The sequence below is a fragment of the Tauraco erythrolophus genome, chromosome 7, assembly GCF_009769465.1.
Source record: "Tauraco erythrolophus isolate bTauEry1 chromosome 7, bTauEry1.pri, whole genome shotgun sequence".
Lineage (NCBI taxonomy): Eukaryota > Metazoa > Chordata > Aves > Musophagiformes > Musophagidae > Tauraco > Tauraco erythrolophus.
In genome coordinates, this window is record NC_141471.1 from 64,564,999 (window position 1) to 64,587,087 (window position 22,089).

The window sequence follows — 22,089 nt, forward strand, 5'->3', positions numbered from 1 at the left end:
GAGTTATTGCTGAAAGTGTGATTACTTTTAACTGATTATATAATTCGGATTTCTTCAACAGTACTTCTGTCCTTCCATGAAAGGAAAACTACTGTGTAAATATATGCAATGTGATAAGCACTCATTAAAATTTTTCTGGATTAGCATTTAATTAAAAACATGTCCTTTTTTAGGCGACACGCATCAATAAAAATACCAGTCCACGCTGGGTTTTGGATAGACCTGGCACACTACAGGAATATCGATTTACGAGATAAACAGAAAGCAACAGACATATATAACTGCTGATGAAACATTAAGCTTTGGGAATTCAACCTGCAGCTGAAAAACAATATTGCTGACAGCAGACAAAAAATTCTCAGTTCAGGAAAATTAAGACTCTCTTACCTTGGTAAATACTGATTAAAACCCAGACGAGGAAGGTCTTAAATGACAAAGATCTTCCCTAAGGGAAGCAAGGGAGAGGACAGTTAAACATAACTTTAAAAAAAAAAAAAAATCTGCTCAGTTCATATATTTTTAATAGTTAATCTCCAGAGAGACATTTTACAAGTAAAAGAAGCAGTCATTGAAGTGATGTAGGCTAAAAAGCTTCTACGTGTTCTTATAATTCTTCATTGCAAACTTGTACAGAAATTGCAGGAAATCTAAATTTGGAGGTAGGACAGTTAAGGCCTTAAACAGCAAAGACACTTTACCTTGCAATGCTCTGGCTGGTTTCCAGAGGGATAATTACAGTAAAATTAGTTCATTTCGTATTTAAAATGGTTTTATGTTTGTTTTGCAAAATGTAGTCTTCAGGAAAACTAGCACTGTGACTTCTAAATGTTGGACAAACTGCATTGGCACTCAGAATGAACACATGGCTACCATAAGTTTTCAGCAAACGATTACCAAATACATTTTAAATCAAAAATCAAACGATAAAAGCTGTACATGTGCCTATGACTCTTGCATTCTGTCAGGATAATGGGGAAAGGTGTTAAAATTTTGGAGCTGAAAGGATACGCCTTTAAAAGGATAGAAGAGCAAAATGGCAAATGGTAGCCACTTTGGCACAAAAGAAGCCAACACTCTGGAACAGGGAAGAATCAGCACTTTAAAAAGAAACGTGCCCCACTGCTGTAGAAAGTGATGAATTAACTCTTCCTGTTACTTTGGGATAGGCTAAAATGTTTTCTTGTACAGACAGAGCTCATGGCAAGGTGCTGAGGACATTTTCACAGTTCTGTGTACAGCCTAGAACGTTGGTGACACACTGAACACATGGGAAAAAGTTCTCCTACAAGCACAAAGAAACACTAGATTTTATTATTTTTTTATTCCTATGAGTGCCCACTCATTTCCCTTTGAGTGCTGGACACTGCTTCCACCTGTGGCCATAGCTCCCAATCAGTGAGATTTGTGAAATAAGAATGAGCTTGAGTTTGGGTTCACCTTTGTGGGACCAGGAGGGGTGGGTCACTCCTGAGCCTCTGGGGAATGCTGCACAATAGGCTGTGAATCACTTCCAGATGGAAGCAGGGAGCCCACTGACTTAGATTTACTTCCCAGTTTTCATCAGCTGTAACTCTGTAGGAGCCCCAGTAACACTGCATCCGTGTGTCCTCCACGGGATGTGGCCACACCTGTCTCTCTGAACTTTGCTAATTTTCTCTTCTTGCACTGTCAGTGACTTGTGCCAATACATCTTACTCTTTGGAAAAGCTACGAAGCATATTCATCACTAGCATATTCCAGAAGAGAAACCAATTCCTAGGAATATAATTCTAGTCCATGTCACCATGTGTTTGAGTAACACCAGCTGAATCGTGTTGATAGAGATTTGCACCGAGAGTTGATAATCTGAAAAATGATGTGCAGAAATATGTAGGCTTCATGGTGTCACGCTTAAGGCAGCATGATCATAGAATCATAGAATGGTTAGGGCTGGAAGGGACCTTCAAAGGTCATCTAGTCCAACCCCCCTGCAAGGAACAGGGATATCTCCAACTAGATCAGGTTGCTCAGGGCCTCGTCCAACCTGGCCTTGAACGTCTCCAGGGATGGAGCATCCACCACCTCTCTGGGCAACCTGTTCCAGTGTTCTACAACTCTCATGGTAAAACATTTTTTCCTAATATCCAATTTTCCTAATTTCCTATCCAATTTCCTATCCAATGATCCTAAACTGTTGTAAAAAACCCTCACAAGAAGATTACCTTATAATAGTGAAGTTTTGTAACTTTTGATACTACTCATCCATAATCACTCACTGATCATCAGCTGCCCCACACAATGCACTGAACTGTACTCCCCAGTTTCTCCATATTCTTCTTTTTTTTTTTCTGCTGAAGAAAATTATTTGGGTTCTACTTATTTAATATTCATAGAGGTGCAACAAATTTGGGAAAGCCAGTGATTCAGCATTTCCAGGAACTGTTGTTTAAGCCTAAACAAAAAACTTAGCCTGTATTCATCTACCCATTCCGGGCAGTTTCTGAGTACAGGTTAACTTTGATCTTTGGAAATAAGATGCTTCCAAGTTCCACCAACAGGTTTCCAGAGGCAAGCTCACAACTGCCTCTAGCAGGTGTAAGGCCACGCTTTTTGAGATCAATCACAGGCTGAAATCTCCCAAAGAAACTTCAAAGATTCTGAAGAGGAGAAAGAGAGAAGCAAGATCTCCAAGAGATAAGAAAAAATTCTCCCAGACTAACATAGCTAATTCCTAATTTAGTACAACTAAAAAGACAAAGGCTCTGAAAAGTTTGGACCCTCTTTGACGACGGTCTGCTTTTGAACTCCTTCAAAGAATCTACTATCCCTAAAAAGATTATCTGCTTGGGCCTTGTATCATAACTTTTCTAGCAGGCAGTTGAAGATGGAGTGGAAGTACTTTTCAGAAAACTCGTGGAAACAGAATCTTGAGATTTGTTTCGCTTTTGCAGGTGACGAAATTATATACTTTCATTGTTTGCAGGTATCTACAGATGATCCAGTTAAGATCCATCAGTTATCAGCAGGTGTTGTTTAAAGAAAGTCAGCTTTTGCAGAGGTCAGTAGTAATTTCTGAGGGTTAGGGGAAAAAATAAAATATATAAAAAATAAATATAAAAAATAATAAAATTTTTAATAAAAATAATAAAAAAGGAGTTTTGGAAAACTAATCATAAATGACCACAGAGCAGAAATTCTGAGTCCAGACTGAAAGCAACTTTTACATCAACATACCTTCACGTCTGAATTATTCCAGTGCAACCACTGGTGACTTAACAAACGTATTAATGAAAATGAGTGGATTTGGTACCACGGATTATTTTCGGAGTACAAAAGTCTGCGTTACATTCATTGTGCACCCATCTTGCATGGAATACCTCAAGAAAACGAGTGTAAGAATTCCCAGTTTTGCTCACTGGAGATTCCAGCATTTGTTCCTATCCGAGCACTGAGGACATTCATACCTTTGTGAGATCCTTATAAAGTTCTGGATACAGCAAGGCCATTTCTGGCTTCACATCCTGATCCAACACCAGAGAGAAGACTGGAAACATAGTATATATGGTTGCATACCTAGGTGAAAGGAAAGCACAGAAACTGTCACTTTTGTACGACACGATTTTAAACTGATCTACTGAGTTCAATTATTCTTTCTGTGTAAGTGGATTTAAACTGGTTCTTCTACCAGTACCCAGGCAGCTTTATACATGCAACCTGCCGTCGTGCTTCCGAGAGCTGCCAGTCGTGAGAAGTCAGAGAGCTTTTATACATTGACAAACAGTAAATATTTTTCTTTCTTCTATATACAGGTCACCCAAGCTTATCGCCTGTCGCCATACTCCCTGTGCACTTGCACTTTAGACAACCAGTTCGAAGACCTGACATTTCAATTCATCCACAGACAACGGCACGAAACCTGAAGGAAAAACCAGCACTATATTCCTGCCGTCATGGTATGGGTAGGTGGATGAAGAGAAGTCTTAATAGCTCTGGAAGTGGCTTTGGATTTCAGTATACACATGCCAGATGTGTATTTGATCCCAGCATTTAGCACAACTATTTACAAACATTTTGGAGTGGTCTACTGCTTGTCTCTGCAGAGCCTGGTGTAACCACACCTTGATTTGACTGATTTAAGTTACTATCAATTTAAATTACTATTGTTTACCATGAGTATAAAAAGAAGCTCTTGGGACAGAAGGGGCAGAGAGCAGGGACAAACACAAATATATGCAAATCCCTCAGCTGTATGACATGGGGAACCATGTTACTAAAGCAGCTTCTGCAAGAAGACCAGGGTGCTCCTAATCCTGCACACGTTCACCTGAACAGAAATCTATGGAGCAGGCGTGGGTAGCTCACTCTTGCAGGAAATTCCAGAGTCATCAGCTTCAGCTCCATTTCTAAGAGAAAACTCTGTGATTCTCACTGACGCCTGCACAGCAACCTCTGTAACAGCTGGAAGGGGTCTGGGAGATTTCCCCTATTGTTTTCACGCTGCACGTGAAAAAAGTCATATGGGGTCTTCATCTAAGGCTACGAAGATCCCTCTCTTCAGAGGACTGATAAGGAGGCTTCCACCCTCATACAGTGCACATTCAACGTAGTTTGACTTTTCTTTGTAGACTCATTCCAGCTTTCTGCAGCATGCCAATAATAAATGTATGAAAACCAGGGCAGACCCCAACTACACGATGTTTTTTAACAAGGTAGTTTGCTATATTCATCACCAGATATCAAAACTGTTGGTTTGGACTTACCCTACCATTAGGAATCCTTGGTACAAGGGAACAGATGCAAAATAGAAGACTGATGAAAATACAGCCTACAAAAAGCAGATAATTACATATGTGACTATAATTCTATACGGAAAACATGACCATATAGGAAAAAAAATAATCCTGGTTGTGATTCTGTGACATTTCAAAGACAGACAGAATGGTTTTAACTATTCAGAAAAAAAAAAAAAGTTTTAAATACCTGCATAGTTGAAATAATAAGGCCTCGGTGCATGACAAATTGCCCAAGTGCTGCTGATCTTTTGTAACTGTTTCGACCGTGGACCATCAGCAGCCTACCTATGTGTTTGAACTGTGTGATAGAGAAGTCAGCTGCTAGGGAAGCTTGTTTTCCCTCCTGGGACAAAACAAAAACAGTCCAACTATGAAATCCAGTGTAAAAGATGTGTTTCACATGTCAAAATTCTAAGCGGTGATTAATTTTAAAAGTCAAGTTTGCTCCTGCTTCTGAAATCAACCTCGCAACAAGACACAAGGGACAATTTTTTGTGCATTTTCTAAGATGCAGTGGCTGTCACAAGTAAGTTTAATTGTCTATCCTGCTTCTTTCAGGTAAATGCTACACAGAAATAACTGTAGTGTTTTCTGCTTGTCTTGTTTTTGTATTTAAAAAGCAAGCAGAGGACGTAGAAGCAAAGAAAATATTAGCTCAAAGACTACGCATTCTTATCATCTTACAGGATCCTTTAATTAGAAATGATCAATTTGCTACTGTTTCAGAATAAAAGTTCTAATCCCATGTTACTGTAGGGCATGTATTCCACAATGAAACTGTTAACATTACCTTGCCTTCAATTCCAATTCCACAGTCTGCTGCTTGGATCATGCTGACATCATTTCCTCCATCACCTGGAAAATGTCACTGCAATATTCAGCTCTTCAGAGGTTTTACTCTCCTGGCCTTACCCTATTTTAGAAACCTCTTACATACCTTTAAATTCTTACAGTTAATCTATGGATTATGATTAATTACTTCAGCAATCAAGACTTTTTCCCGTGGAATAAAGAAGATAAACCACACCTTTCTCACGGAATGGCATTTTCTGCTCCAGCTACAAAACACCTGGCTGTGGATAAAGAATTCTCTTTGGTTTTCTTTCAACTATTTCTCACTGGTGCCATCTACTGCTTAAGTTTATCACGGATTTTAGCTCCTGCAAAAACCAAGATCGTGCCAACAGTTACCTATAGCACACGTGCGTTTTCCAGTGTGGTGCTGCAACAGCTTGACAATATGAGCTTTTTGGGTGGGAGAACAGCGGCAGCACACCACGGCAGGGCACTGGCAGGCCAGCTCGACAAACTCGTGCTCGTAGTATTTCAGACAAACCTAAGGGAAAAAAAAAAAAAAGACACTGGCATTTACTTCTGATTAAATACTACTACAGGCAGCCTAACACAAAAAGACAATATAAAAAATACTTTTATGAAGTTTTCCTTGCACAACATCCAGCTGGGAGAAAAAAGCCACATTCTCCTGACTCTGGCTGTATTATTTTAACCTGACATTCTCTTTCACTTAAAGAGCCAACATGCTTTGGAGCTAAGAGAAGAGACAAATTTGCATGCAAATTCCATCCTGTTACCATGCAGGAGATCAGAGAACCAATAAAACTTGCCCTTCTAGAACATATATCCTCTAATTAGCACTTGGTGAAAACCAAAAGTATCTCTAAGGACAACTTTAAAGTATGGACAAATGCTGGAAAAAAATTTAAAGAGCATGAAGCCATCAATACTTTACTTTTTGAACATAAGCATACAGATAAATGCCATTTGACAGAAGCCAAGCTCTTACCTCAAGTGAGTCCCCAGATATCACCAAGGCACAGTCATGCTTCCTCCTAAAGGCATTTAGTTCTAAGTGAGCCTCTCCTCGAGTAGTAACCTGCAATAAAAAACACTCACTTAAGAGACTTGGTTATATCCTTAAAAAAAACCCTGCCTAAATAAACCAGGTTTTGAGAACTCACACCCAAAAGGCTTCAACAAGTGCTTTATTCCAGTGCAAGCCCAATACCCATGGCATTGTGACTACAAGCCTCAAATCTCAGAGTGAAAAAAATAATCCTCAAACAAGGGAAATCTATGTAGTTAGTCATCTTAACTGGTTTCTCACAAAAGCAGATTAGGGCTAAAAAAATTACCAAATTAATGACATTAAAACATCTTAAGTTCAAGCTGACCTGAGTCCTTCCTTCCTGGCAGGGCTAGAGAAAAAAATAAACAAAAAACCCAAGCAAATCCCCAAACTTTTATTTATTAACCAGTAAAATACGTTCTTAGAATAATGCAAAATGTTGGTATTAATAGTTCCTTCAATTTGGGTAAGCAGTCATAGATTTCAAAAGGCACATAAAAATGCACACTAGTACTAATCCTTTTGGATCTCACACGAGTGTGCAAGCACGATCAAGTGGCATAACACCAAGAAATAACAGATTTTTTTATTTACATCATTATTGTTTCAAAAAGACCCAGTTGTGAAACGCAAAAAATGGTGAAAGGTTACCAAATAGATTTTGGAAGTTTTCGAACTAGGACATAGAACATGAAAAATTTAAATTATAACCAAATTTTAAGATAATTGACAGGTTTTTTGGGGTGTGTTTTTTTTGTTTGTTTCTTTGTTTTTCCCAATAAAAGATCGAGGTATTTTGAAGCTATCACGCAAGACAAAGTTTCAAGCACAGAACAAACCACAAACCCTGATAAAACTTGTGATTTTGGCTCTGTCAGCGCTTTGATTAAATATATATTTTAAAATATAGGAGTCTTAACTGCACTGAACATGAAATTTTCTCTTTGGCCCACTACTACCCAGAACCAGACGCAGTCTGAAGACCCTTCTCTGTGCAGCTAAAATAGAAATGTTGAAGTGCTTGGTATTTTCTTACACTAATCCACTAGTTATTTCTTTGCAACAAATACATCCAGAGAAATAATTCTGTAAAAAATCCACTTTCTAACTAATTTAAAACTTTGCCTACTCTAAGTTAACACGGTTTTATGCCGATCTCTTATTACCAGCCGAGGTAATGGAAATAAAAATCTGACTCAACTAAATAGATTTTGTTCGGGAAGACTTAATTTGTGGCGTTACAACATGGAAAGGTCAACAAAAATTGATCTGAAGTTTTATCAGAAGCATTAATAATTTAATTGCAAATAGTAGTCTGCAGGGCCTAATTTGCCATTCTGATGCTTCAGAAGAAACTACATTTACATGTAAATTATATTCATATAATTATTTCTGTAGGTGCAAGTGGTTCATTTAGAACAAACACAGATATATTATGTCTGATCACACAGCATCAATCAAGGTCTGGAAAAAAAAATCTATTTTTCTTTGACTTCAGTAGAGTTGATGCTATGCAAATAAAACCAAAATGTATAGAAAAAGATACTTGGTTTACCTTTCCAATAGTCATCTTAAACCACCTGTTAGTAAAATGCAAATACATATCACGACATACAAAAAATTCTAATTTTCTCATACTGATTTGAGCTATGTTGGAGATATCCCTGTTCCTTGCAGGAGGGTTGGACTAGACGACCTTTGAAGGTCCCTTCCAGCCCCAACCATTCTATGATTCTATGTCTACAGAAAGGACGTTGGCATCACAGTTGTCCTGGTTTTGGCTGGGACAGTTAGTTTTTCTTTTTAGCAGCTAGAAGAGCTCTGTGTTTTGGATTTATGATGGGATTCGTTATGAGAAGAACGTTGACAGCACACTGATGTTTATGGTTGACACTGAGACCTCCAGGACCTTTCAGCTTCTCATGTTCTTGCCAGTGTGCAGGAGCACAACAGGATAAGGGGGAGCATGGCCAGGACAAAGAGCCCACAATTCCCCTTATGATTTGAACTTAGACTTAGGATTGAGGGCCCAGTTGGCCAATGGAGTATTCCATATCATGCCCAGTATATAGAGGAGGGCTGACCGGGAAGAAGCTCTGGCTCTTCCAGAGGTGCTCTCTTGAGTTCAATCTCTCTCTCTCTCTTCTGGCCTCTCACTCATCCAAGATTGCAGTGTCAAGACTCACCTGTTTCGGAATTGTTTGCTGGGATGGGGCAGGTGTGGGTCACCAGGTGGTGAGCAGTTACACTGTGCACCACTTGTTTCTATATATTACTCTCTCTCTATATATATATATTCATATATTATTATTTTATCATTATTATTATTAAATTGTTCTTATCTCAACCCACGAGTCTCCTTCCCTTTTCCCCTTTAATTCCCTTCCCCATTCCCCAGGGGTGAGGGAGGGTGAGCAAGCAGCTGTGTAGCGTTTAGTTGCCAGCTAGGTTAAACCACAACAGCAGTTTAATTCAGGATTAATTGTGCTTGCGTCTAAAGAGTTCTATTAAGGAAAACCTAGAACAAGCAAGAACCACGTTCAGATATCTCAAACTCCTGGACGCTCTCCTACTGGCTCAGCACCTCACATAGATCCTTCTCCATCATTATTAAGAGGTACCTTACTACGTGCATCGTAGAAGTGAAACGCACGCTGAACCTGAGTCACCTGAACATGGCTACAAACATTTCTGTAGCATTATGTACAAATAATACGTAGCATTATGTACAAATAATATGTAGCATTATTAACAAATGTAGAAACGAGAACCCTTAAACACAAGCAATGCTTTGAAATCCTGCATCCTTGAATAACAGCCTAAGTACTACTCTCTTGACCATTATTATGACAGTACAATAACCCAATTTTCAACAAGGAGCCGACTACTAATCAAATAAAGTAACACTCTTATTAGTTGTCGTTTGATGAACCAACAAAAAAGTTGGAACTATACTCACAGGTCTGAAAATGTGAATATCTTGAGTCCTAGACACTAAGTGAGAACTTTTCGCGATGCAAGTTGCTGTCTCCAGTTTATCTCCTGTTAACATCCATATCTACAAAATAATGGGAAAGTTTACTCCATTGGATAGTAATATCTGTTCTCCAAATCCTAAACGACATCTCTCTCCAATCCTGTTTTGGTACCTTTTGGGATTAGATTACCAGAGAAAACATAGTGATATGTGCATTTTTAACTAAAATTCATACTGTAATAACACACAAAGCAGAAAAGAACTATCTTTACTTAAGGCAGCTCCTCTCCCCTTCCCTTCTCACAAGGCTCAATGCCTCAATTTACATGAGGACAAGGTGAAACTCTGGGGGAATCCACTGGCACAGCTGAACAGCAGGGAAAGCATAAAAGCCCTTCCCTGTGGCCCTGATACTACCTTCATCAAAGGACCAAGGACGCAGACAACTCCAAGAGAGAGAACATTTGTCAACAAAACAATGCGACACAACGGTCTGAACCTAGTGAGAATCTATCAGGAAGCAGCAGCCAAGCAAGGAGACAGCAGATCCTGGAGGAAGAGCTACAGTCCCAAAGAGATCCAAAGAGACCATGCAGAACTGGGATGAAGGCATTCAAGTTTAAGGAATAAAGTTGAGGACCCATCTGTGAGACAGCTCGCTCTCCCTCAGCCCCCTAACACCGAGAAAGTTGAAGGACATCTGGATGAAATGCCATCAGCCCTAGCCCAAACAGGACAGATCACACAGGAAGAATGACTTCAGCTGCAGGAGTTATTACTGGAGAGTTACCAAGTCAACAGTTGCACTTTTATTAAGCTGTAAGCCTCTCACTCCCTCTTTTCCTGCACATCTCAGGCAAAACCCTTGTCATTAGAGTCCATGTGGGTCAATGAACAGAAAAAAGACTCACGCTTTCTCATCAGAGAGTAATCCATAATTTTATGACTTATCTGCAGCTACTATTGTGTTCCCAGTCTATAATGTTGGTCGTAATGAAAGCCAGAACAGTTTTAATGCTCTGAAATACGAGAATCAATCATTAAAAAAAACCCCAACAACCTAAAAATTGTCACACTGTTCTCTATTTTTAGCAGGATATACCTACCAGTCAGAAGTGACCACATCTAGAAGAAATATCAAGAGCAAATGAGTACTTTGCACCAGTCACACTGTACTAAAAAGAAATGTGATGTAATTGCAAGGCTTTAATCCATCCGCATATTTTTCTAATTGTGCATTACTGCATTACCAGCTACTTCACCTGAAAGCCCCTGGGGGACAGGGATTAATTAAAAGCAGGATAACAAAATAGAAGACATGGGAAGGGGCTTCTGAAGGTCATCTAGTCCAACTCTTCTGCTCAAAGCAGGACCAACTGCAGCAGGCTACAGTTTGAACATCCCCAAGGACAGAGACTCCACGAGCTCTCTGGGAGATGTGCTCCAACATGTACTGGGTTTGGGTGGCAGGGGTTTGGTAGTGGGGGAGAGGCTACAGGAGTGGTTCCTGTGAAAAGCTGCTAGAAGCTTCCCCGGCTCCAAGCTGGACCTGCCCCTGGTCAAGGTCAAGTTGATCAGTGACGGTGGCAGCGCCTTTGTGATAATATATTTAAGAAAGGAAAAAAAACTGCTGTGGAACCTGCAGCAGGTAGAGGAGTGAGATGTGAGAGAAAAAACCCTTCAGACACCAAGGTCAGTGAAGAAGGAAGGGAAGGAGGTGGCCAGGGGCCAGGCACTGGAGCAGAAATTTCCGTGCAGCCCGTGGTGAAGACCATGGTGAGGCAGGCTGTCCCTCTGCAGCCCATGGAGGTCCACGGTGGAGCAGAGATCCACCTTGAGCCCAGGGAGGACCCCACACCAGAGCAGGTGGCTGCACCCAAAGGCAGCTGTGACTCCTTGGGAAGACCGCACTCCAGCAGTCTGTTCCCGAAGGACTGCACCCCGCAGGAGGAACTCATGCTGAAGCAGTTCGTGAAGAGCTGCAGCTCATGGAAAGGACTCACATTGGAGAAGTTTGTGGAAGACTGTCTCCTGTGGGAGGGACAGGAGGAAGGGAAGACAGTGAGAAGCCCTCTCCCGCTGAGGAGCAAGGAACAGCAGAAACAACGTGTGACGAACCGACCGCAACCTCCATTCCGTGCCCCCCTGTGCTGCTCAGGGGGAGGAGGTAGAGAAACCAGGAGCAAAGTTGAGCCTGGGAAGAAGGAAGGGGTAGGGGAAAGTGGTTTTAAGATTTGGAGTTATTTCTCATTATCCTACTCTGATTTGATTGGTGACAAATTAAACTTATTTTTTTCCCCCAAGTCCAGTCTGTTTTGCCTGTGACTGTAATGGGTGAGTGATTCCCCTTGACCTTGTCTCTGCCCACAAACCCTTGGTTGTAGTGTCTCCTTGCAATCCCACTGAGTAGGGGGAGGAGTGAGGGAACCACGACAGAACGCAATCACAGTAAAAACTTCCTTCTTCTATTCCAGTGGAACTTCCTTTGTTTCAGCTTGCATCCATTGCCTCTTGTGCCTTCACTGTGCACCACTGAAAACAGGGCTCTGTCCTCTTTGCACTCTCCCTTCAGGTATTTAGAGATATTAATAAGACCTCCTTGAGCCTACTGAACTTCACCTTCTCATAACTGCTGTGGGTGGCCAAGGCAGTCCCCTCAACCAACTTTCACATCCCTCCTTGATTGTTAGTACGAGGCATAGTAGAGCATCTCTCTTTGCTGACTACTCAATCGCCTCCATCAGAAAATTATTGTCACTGCACTCCAAAATTCTCCTGGTTTGCTTGTGCCCTCCTTTGTTGCCCTTCCAGGAGATACTAGGGTAGTTAAAGTCCAGCACAAGGACCAGCAAGTGCAAACGTGAGGCTTCTTCCAGTTGATTGAAGAAGGTCTCTTCTACTACTCTTGACCAGGCAGTCTACAGCGGACGCTCACCATAATGTTGTCCACATTGCTCTTATGACTAATTCTAACCCATAAATTCCCAACTGGCTCATCATTTGTCCCAAGGCATTCCCTCTCCACTCTCACATAAAGGGAGATTTCTCATGTTTGCTGCAAAGCAAAATAACCTCCCCTAGCTGTACCCTAGGACAGCTGGCTGCTCAGACAGGGGAGAAATGACTGGGAGTGGCATCCATCTATCCATTGGCAGTTTTTTCTACAGAAAGAAGCTTAAGATCAATGAAACCTGTGGTGGACAAGAGAACTTTGCACACAACGTCTTGTTTGTTTCTGCCAGCTCGTGCCCAGAACGTGCTTAGGACTTGGAACGTTTCTTACTTTGAGTGAACCTGAATACAGACAAATACAATTCATGTCTTGTCAAAAAAAGTGAATAAATGATAACCTGTTATGTCAGCAGTATGCGGTCAGTACCTTTATTCCAGCATTTCTCAGCATCTCTAGAGTTGGTCTAACATCTGCTTGCAGCTGATCTTCCACTCCAGTGAGACAGAGCAATTCCATTTCTCGCTCCAAACTCTCTACAACAGCAGCAACCTTGAGGTTTCTGTCATGTATGCTCAACTTTGCTTGGTTGTACCGACTCTGTTTGCACAAAGACAAGACCCCTTAGAGTTTGCTGTGACTCAAAGTGTACATTCAGCAACCAAGCAGTTACAATACGGATTCCTTAGGTTAAATGTTTGTCTTTAAGTATCTTCAATGAAGAACAAGATTAAAAGTGTGTGTTTTACTTTACACCCAACGTTACAGATGCTTCTTCTGACACATCACCTCAAAAGAATGCCTTCTGAAGAACCATGAAGAATGAAGCATCGCAGCATCAAAGCAGGAACTGCCCTTATCTTTGAGAACAAGTAGGTTGGTTTTTTTTTTAGGTCATGCTGAAGCTACAGAATTAACATTACGCTAGCTTCTGGGAAAACACTGCCCAGTCACATAACAAAGCAAAATCAGTATGTATGACTGCAGACCAACGAGTAACGAATGACAAAATCTCTCACAGGTTGTGTGCCATTCCTCAACTACCAATATTCTAAATATGAACCATCTTTTTTGCCGCCTTAATAGAACAGAAAACAGGGACGTTCCCCTGGAAGTAACTGACCGTGGTAAAGCACAAGATCACTCTGTCCCTTCATACCTCAAAATCTTGATACTGTTCTTCAGTCAAAGATTTTTTGGCAACGACCAGCGTACGCAGTCCTTCTCGGGCCATGTTACCACACTAAATGGGTGAAAGCACAGAAGAGTTATGCAAATATTCAACCACATGTGCACATTTTACACCATATGCTAACAGGGGATATCTGTACCATAACTTCTGGTGTTTCTTTAGACTCTTAGATTATTTTGGAGAAACCACAAACAGAATAAAAAGCAATTATACTTCAAGCCCCCCAAATGAAGTGGTATGCTATCGGTAAGCCAATTAGATTTCCTCTCCTAGCTTAAAGAAAATCTCTTTTAAGGTTGAAGCTTTACAATAAATTAAAACTATTTCTGGGGCACATAACAGAGCTAAATTTTCTTTTCCACTCAACGTACCTCTTATCAGAAAATATCTACGCATTAAAAACAGCCATGGAATAGCATGTCTTAATGAAAAACAAGGCTGTCCAGTGCAAAACACTTATTGATTTGACCTCATAAAGCTAAATAAATTAAACAAGTATTTTACAATTAATCGTGCATCATTATCGCCAAAAGTAATTTTTATGACATTTTGCTAGGTCTTGAGGGAGTTTAATTTATTCATGTCCCCAAATAAATCAAACTACCCTGCAGCAGATATTGATTCATATTGCCAATACCATTATGAACATACATGGTGTAATCATTGTATTAACATATTGTCTGTATGTAGGGTCAAAATACGATGATTGCTGGTACCCACTAGAGCCACGCAGTGAAAAATATTAATCAGTTTTGAAATTTAGTCACTAGCTATTTTATATTAATAAATGTGGCAAAAAAACCTATTGCAATGCAGCTGCAACCCTTATTAAACTTTGTAATTCATAATCATACTTCACTGTAGAATTTGATAAAACAAGGGCATTTCGGGATAAATAGGTTAATAGCAGAATACTTCTCAGAAGTAATTAGGTTTTATGTGAAAGGTCAGTCAATGAAAAACAAATTTCCTTGTTTTAAGTAGGAATGTGTTCTGCGATGACTACCAGCTTTGCTTTTCCTGTGAGTTATTCAAGAATTGGAAATAATTCTAATCCCTTAAAACCCATTCAGGAGATACATAACTGAACTTCAAAACCCATTACTGCATTGGCTCAGGTTCTCCTTTAAACCTATGCCAATAATATCTAATATTTTGATTTTAAATTTGTAGCTTTTACAAAACTTTAATTTTTATAATTTCTGATTTTTTTTTTTCTTACCTCTTCTTCTAACCAATCATTGTACTGCACAATAGCGGACATTGCAACATCCGCACCCTTCATGTAAAATGTAATTTCTCCTGAAGATTCATCCTAAAATTTTACAAAAGAAACAAAGGGGAAAAAAAAAAAAAATTCTGTTTATACAGTCAAAACAATTAGCTACCAATAACCTCATTGTCTTTTGAAGTAGTCAATGGGTTATCATTTAGAGAAGATGAAGTACCTTGCCAAGAGGTACTATCACGCCCCCTCTAACTACTATTTTGGTTTTTTGGTGGCATGTGCTATCTAATCCACAACAGGTCTGAGTAGGGAGAAGGTAGAAGTATGTAGCATGGATGGCTTGACATTTGCAGAGGTTTAAACCTTCCTGTTAGCATGGTGGTGTGGCTTCCCTTCATCTGAGGTTTTAATGATCATTATCATGCTCCCAACTGGGCATCCAGGAGACAACTAAGCATGTATCTCCTCAGTGTTAGACCCAGTGGGTTGTGCTGGGTATGCCCACCAGCTCGGACATCAGTGCTGCCTCTGGAAAAGCAGCAGCACCAGTGGAAAGACACGAGCTACTACTGTAAGAAAGTTCAGTAATTAATTTATCCCTTGAAGAAGCAACATATCTTGTATGAAAGAAACAAATGGAAAATTAAAAACAAAGGCTTACAGGCAACTTGCAGGGCCGGAGGCTAAGTGGGAAGTAGTGAAATTAACATGTTCCCATGTAAGAGAAGAGTTTGTCCTTCACAAAGCTCTCTGCAACATCGGGTTAGTCTGATTTTTCTACAATTGCTTGCCTACTATTTCATGTGCACCCGTGTTAAAGGCATACTTTCAAATCATAGAATGGTTTGGGTTGGAAGGGACCTCAAAGATCATCTAGTTCCAACCCCCCTGCCATGGGCAGGGACACCCTCCACTGCACCAGGGTGCCCAAAGCCTCATCCAACCTGGCCTTGAACACTGCCAGGGATGGGGCAGCCACAGCTTCTCTGGGCAAACCTGTTCCAGTGCCTCACCACCCTCAGTGTAAAACATTTCTTCCTCAGATCTAATCTAAATCTCATCTCTTCCAGTTTAAAGCCATCACCCCTTGTCCTGTCACTACATGCCTGTGTCAGAAGTCCCTCTCCAGCGTTCTTGTGGGCCCCCTTCCATTTGAAAACCTTGTGAAACACATTCCCCAAAGGATCAATTTTCTGTTACATTTTATAAAAAACAACAATCACTAAAAACATTTTCTGAGAAATAAAAACCACCGCCCAGAACACCCCCAAAATTACCCTAACGATGATCCCCATGCGCTTGCTCTCAGAAGTGAAGGGAAAGATCTGCAGAATGTAGTAGGTCAGAATGTGTCCACCAGGAGTCTTCAGCTGCATCGAGGTCAAATCCCTGTTAACCAGAGTGAGACCAACACTCTCTGTCCACTGCACCAAAGCCACCTATAGAAAGGAAAAAAAGGGAAAAGGAGACATGTTTAAATGTGAAAGGTCTATTATTCTGCTATATAAATTAGGCTAAAGCCAAACAACTGTTGCTAGGGTAGAAGTCTAAACTCTTCCAAGAATCTAGGAAAAAAAGACTGTGAATAGCAGTAGACTGGGTACAAAATCTTAATACATCAAATGAGTATTTTCCTTCAGAAAGCTTACAAAAATTCTTACAAAGAATATAAAAACTCAATTTAACTTATTCCTGCAATTGAAGTATTCAGAATACATCGTTCAGAAACAAATAGTTCCAATAAAACAAACATATATATTCAATGACACTTACATGATCAGTAGAAATTATGCAAAACCAGAATACAATTTCTGTACCAATGACACCACTATGTAAGTAAAAGATTTTGGGAGTTATTTCCATCCAAAACATTTTATTAGATCTACAATTACACGCAACTTGAGATGCTGCAACAGGTAGTAAATAGATAAGCAGAGGATCTTACTTTTAGCTTACTTTGTTCACTTGCATCGTTTTATTACTTTGTTTCAGCAATAATATAATTGACTTCTTACCATATCAAATGAGATGGAAACCAAGAAAACAGCTGTGCACCCCACAAATATGCTTGTGAAAGTCCCTTTTACACACCCAGAAACGCTGCGTTACGCAATGATCACTATTAGCCACAACTACATGGCAGCTTAAATGCACACATTAGAGATTCACTTTTTTTGTTGAAATTTTGCTGCTTTAATGCCCGTGATACCTACCTTCTACTTTCTTCTGTTATGCTTTAAAATAAGGCACTAGATATTTTTCGTCACCACCGCCGTGATTTTTCCTTCAAAAAATTAATACTTTAGGAACACTGCTTTGCTGTTAGTTTATATACAAGCCCTATTCCATACCTGAATGGGAAGTTTCTGATTAAACAAACAAAAAAAATTCTCCTCCTCAATTCTATTTTTATTTTTCCAAATGCTAATCATTATTAGAAACCAGATTTTTAAATTACTGGAAAGGTAACTATAATGAAGTTCACATGATTTTTATGGAAGCTGCCTCTGGCGTTAATGTCAGGTAAGATGAAAAAAAATAAAAATCAGTCTGATAAAAGACATGCAAGGAGTAAAATCCCCAGGTAACTTCAACAGACATGATGACTAATGCTCACTAAGAACTTGACCCAAAGCAAGTAAATCACTGTAGCTTCTATGAAAATTTAAAATTGGAAAGAAAAAAATTGTGTGAACCCCTAAGAAACCTGAGTGGTGCCATCTGTTTAGGCATCACCGACTGAAAACACAACGAGATGCAGCTAGAGAAAAGAACACCCTTTGAAAAGCACCACTTTAAAAATCTCAAAAATCACAGGAAGTCTTTTCAGAGATTTTTCTTCTTCACTAAAAGTACCACACGAGCTGTAAAGGATCCAACACTCGCGAGGTTAATTTTCAATTTTCCCAGTGAAAGGTTACCATTACATTCCGACCCGTAAATTGCATCTTCCTGCTAACACCCCATCATCTCCCTTGTGTCCCTTTGCAGCGAGGGCTCCAGTGCTCTACATTTGGTGACTCACATCCGTTTATTATTTCCTTTATGCTTGGCTTCACCTACCACTGGAATTAGCATTTTGCAGCACAGTCCTGGATTCTTGTACCTGGCCTACACAAAACTGCCTTTTTTTTTTTTTTCTTCTTTTGAATCGAGCAGTGCAAATACCACAGCAGAAATAGTTAATGAGGCCCAAGAGTCAAACTGATGCCCAAAAGGCAACCGAACAAGCTTGAGAGCAGGACAGTAAGTTTGACTCATAGAATCATAGAATGGTTAGGGCTGGAAGGGACCTTCAAAGGTCATCTAGTCCAACCCCCCTGCAAGGAACAGGGACATCTCCAACTAGATCAGGTTGCTCAGGGCCTCGTCCAACCTGGCCTTGAACGTCTCCAGGGATGGAGCATCCACCACCTCTCTGGGCAACCTGTTCCAGTGTTCTACAGCTCTCATGGTAAAAAATTTTTTCCTAATATCCAACCTGAATCTACCTCCCTCTATTTTAAAACCATTACCCCTTGTCCTATCACAACTGGCCCTCCTGAACAGCCTCTCCCCATCTTTCTTGTAGGCCCCCTTGAGGTACTGGAAGACCGCTATAAGGTCACCCCGGAGCCTCCTCTTCTCCAGGCTGAACAGCCCCAACTCTTTCAGCCTGTCCTCATAGGAAAGGTGCTCCAGCCCTCTTATCATCTTCGTGGCCCTCCTCTGGACTCTCTCCAACTGGTCCATGTCCTTCTTATGTTGGGGGCTCCAGAACTGGACGCAGTACTCCAGGTGAGGTCTCACGAGGGCAGAGTAGAGGGAGAGAATCACCTCTCTCGACCTGCTGGCCACACTCCTCTTGATGCAGCCCAGGACGTGGTTGGCCTTCTAGGCCACAAGAGCACATTGCCGGCTCATATTGAGCTTCTCGTCCACCAGTACTCCCAAGTCCTTCTCCTCAGGGCTGCTCTCGATCCATTCACCACCCAGTCTGTATTTGTGCCTGGGATTCATCCTTCAGAATGAATCAGAGCAGCCAGAGCCAGAACAATATGGCCAGACCTTACCCTTAAACAGCTGAAGCTTTTAGAATACAGAAATTTAAAATAAATAATGAAAAAAAAAATATTTCACAAATGGCATGAAAGTCTGAATTATAAATCTTAACAAATAAATATATACCGAATGGCTGGCTATATACAGCTCAGAAAAAGGATTCTTTAGGTCAGTCTCTCTTCTTCAGGTTTCCCCTCCGCAAGCACGTTCTCTTCTCTTCAACACATTTCTGAAACTCTACATGAAAATGGTCTTGCAATCTGGAGTGCGCACCTCGAGGACCCCTAGAACGCCAGGGGAACGCAGCAGCTGTGGCTTCTACAGAGCTTCACGTATCGGATGGAATCAGAAAAAGAAATGGAAGGCGAGACAAGCACAAAAGTCTCCACTGGTGATGCTGCCATTCTGCTTTAGAAAAAATTCCATTCTAGTATTTATTTGTCGATGACCGTTGATTTCCTAACATGCACAGATGGAATGTGTCCAGTCTCCTGAAGCCAGGTTAGGGACTTTTTTGAATATTTGTGGCTCTTGTCTGGCTTATCATCAAGCTTCCCTTCTCTGGGAACCGACTGCCTGGGAGACACAGGTGTCCACCTGAACCCACTGACCACGTCGTGGTCCCAGGACAGGTAATGTAGGTGGAGTCAAAGGGAGCTTCTGTGGTTTCCAACTTGCTAGTTGTCTTCCTCCTCAGTAGCAATCCAAAAGGTGAAGACACTTATCCACCTCTTGCAGGACAAGGTCAAACCAGCAAACTTCCAAATCAGGATTGAAGGTAGCAAATCCTTGCAATGGAAATGCAACAGATCTGACAAAAGCTACTGAGAAACACCTCTTTAACTTTCGTGTTTCTCACCCCAAATCTTTCAGATGTTTCTACGTACAACACACCCTCTGTTGAGCTCTGGTTGCCTCTCTCAGTGGTCTCTTCTCCACTAGAGGCCACCCAACCCTCAGAGCTTCCACAGTTCACAGCCCCAGCTATCAAACTCTTCTTAGCTCTAAAGAGATGAGCCAAAACAAGCAGCTTATAAATATCTTCTAGAAAGTTCCATAAAGTACACAAGGCTGTTCAGTGACGATGATGCCGTTACCTGTTTTATCAGTCACAAAACCTGAGCCCACTACAGTCAGGAAAATGAAGAGTTCTTCGTTCCTAAACCCCATATCCAGCAGAGAAAAAACCCCAAAGCCACTATTCCTGTTGTGGATTCAGAACTGCCTATTTAATTAGAACCCTAGACTGATTTTAACCTAAAATAAATACTAACCAACAATTTTAAAAAACCTTCAGAAAACATGTAAACACATAGCCACAAAAACCCTGATAGATTTAATGTGATCGTAAACCAATTACATTCTAAATTTTTTTTTTTTCTCCAACTCAGCTGCCAACTTTTTTTTTATTTCAAGGGAAAAAGTATCTTCTACAGTAAGTTCTACTAGCCTATGATTCCAATTTAATAATCCCAATGAAAACAGTTATGTGGCAGAAAATGCCACAAATATCTAAGCGCCCGAATCGATAGTCAAAATTAAGGCTGACATGCAAGATGAAACAGATTGTCCGTAGACAATCGTTTCTAGATTGTCCATAGAAAGCATTTAAGAGAACAGCCATATCTTTGTTTTCTTTCAACTCTGAGGATGAAGGAGTTAAGTACCTCCCTGCTCTACCAAACAACAGGGGTCTGCTTCTCTCTGGAGTGGTTTAGACCATTCAATCAGGACTGTTCCTCAGTCCAACTCAAAGCCCATCTCTGAATTCTCCTGACCTTTCCCTGTGAGTGTGAATAATTCACACAAGGAAGGGCACTCTCATTCCCTCTCAAATTAACATCTTCAGCTTCGTTGGACCAACAGGACCAACACCACTTATCACTCAGCTGTCTTACTGATTTTCAGTTTGAGGAACCGCAACACTGAGTCCCTTTGCTCTTTGGAAAATGTAACTATCTCTAGTTACTCCTCATCTTGGTGGCATGATGGCATGAAGGAGTCCCAGTTAAAGAAAACCTGATACAATCACTTCAAAAAAATGAAACTCACCTTGCCTTTGGGACACAGTCCCAAGTTTATAAATCCACAAAGGGCAGTATTTGAAGGACTCTGCTGAATCCTGAAGACCTTCAGTTACTGGATCAGTCCTAAAAGGCTGTTACTGCTTGGCAGAAGACCAAAATAATGCCCTAAAGCTGTTCTTGCTTGCCTTTGATACAACATCAATCAGGACTGGAACTTACAAACCATCATACTACTACCGCTCCCTTTGAATTCTGGGCTGTTTGGAACTTAGCTGGTTTTAGGAACCTAATCCACTAGTTTTCTCTTTCATAATAAAATATTTTGAGAGGGAAAGCAGAAGTGAAAAACCCCCACAAAACCAACCAACCAACAGCCCACCTCACTCTTAGCTTGAGTAAATTGAAACAGAGCGTGGATACTTACTTACTCAAACAGAACCTTTTAACAACCAAGGCAGCGCAGCAATGTATTTCCATGAAAAAAAATATTCAAAACCCTATTTCGACTGAAACCATCAGCATGGATGGTTTCAACCATTGGATCTTACGGGGCTGTACACCTCATCGCTGCGGCCAGCAGCCCAGCTGTTGTGCCCAGCTCCTGGCTTTGTGGCTTTCCCTTTTTTTTTCCAGGCCAGTCTGCCATTGCTGGTCCTTAGCAGAAATATCTAACTGCTCAATATTTCCAAAGTGTTGCTCAAACCAGTTTATGACCAACTAATGTCCCTTTCAACATACAATACTCCCTTTTGAGCTAACGTTGTTTTAAGAAAACCATCCACTGCCTCGTGGCTGGCGAGCTGGAGCTCTTCTCCACCCCATCCAGCAGTTTGGGAGTTTCCCCACAGCTGTGCTGATAGCTCTTCTAGAGCCATGCCATGAATCTGGATGTTTAAACTGAAAAATGACCCGTATCAATAAAAGCTTTGAAGGTTTTGGCATGCATGAGGGAGCAATATGAAGGGTGAGAAAGAAGGAGTAGGGATGGAAATTTTGTAAGCTAGTTTTGCTGCTTAGAAGAATTCTCGTGTAACC

The 22,089-nt window shown here is 40.8% G+C and overlaps 1 protein-coding gene across 1 annotated transcript in view; it reads right to left on the reverse strand.

Annotated features, from left to right (window-relative positions):
- ATP9B (ATPase phospholipid transporting 9B) overlaps nucleotides 1–22,089 on the reverse strand; it is a 171,760-nt gene that overhangs the window by 5,524 nt on the left and 144,147 nt on the right. The window contains exons 16-27 of the mRNA XM_086615096.1: nucleotides 16,264–16,425; nucleotides 14,981–15,073; nucleotides 13,726–13,809; nucleotides 12,996–13,166; nucleotides 9,599–9,697; nucleotides 6,577–6,666; nucleotides 5,964–6,108; nucleotides 5,563–5,627; nucleotides 4,960–5,115; nucleotides 4,740–4,804; nucleotides 3,444–3,552; nucleotides 388–445 (exon numbers count right to left, since the gene is read on the reverse strand). Of these exons, the coding sequence (XP_086471222.1) occupies nucleotides 388–445; nucleotides 3,444–3,552; nucleotides 4,740–4,804; nucleotides 4,960–5,115; nucleotides 5,563–5,627; nucleotides 5,964–6,108; nucleotides 6,577–6,666; nucleotides 9,599–9,697; nucleotides 12,996–13,166; nucleotides 13,726–13,809; nucleotides 14,981–15,073; nucleotides 16,264–16,425 (1,297 nt within the window). The remainder of the gene's footprint in view (nucleotides 1–387; nucleotides 446–3,443; nucleotides 3,553–4,739; nucleotides 4,805–4,959; nucleotides 5,116–5,562; nucleotides 5,628–5,963; nucleotides 6,109–6,576; nucleotides 6,667–9,598; nucleotides 9,698–12,995; nucleotides 13,167–13,725; nucleotides 13,810–14,980; nucleotides 15,074–16,263; nucleotides 16,426–22,089) is intronic.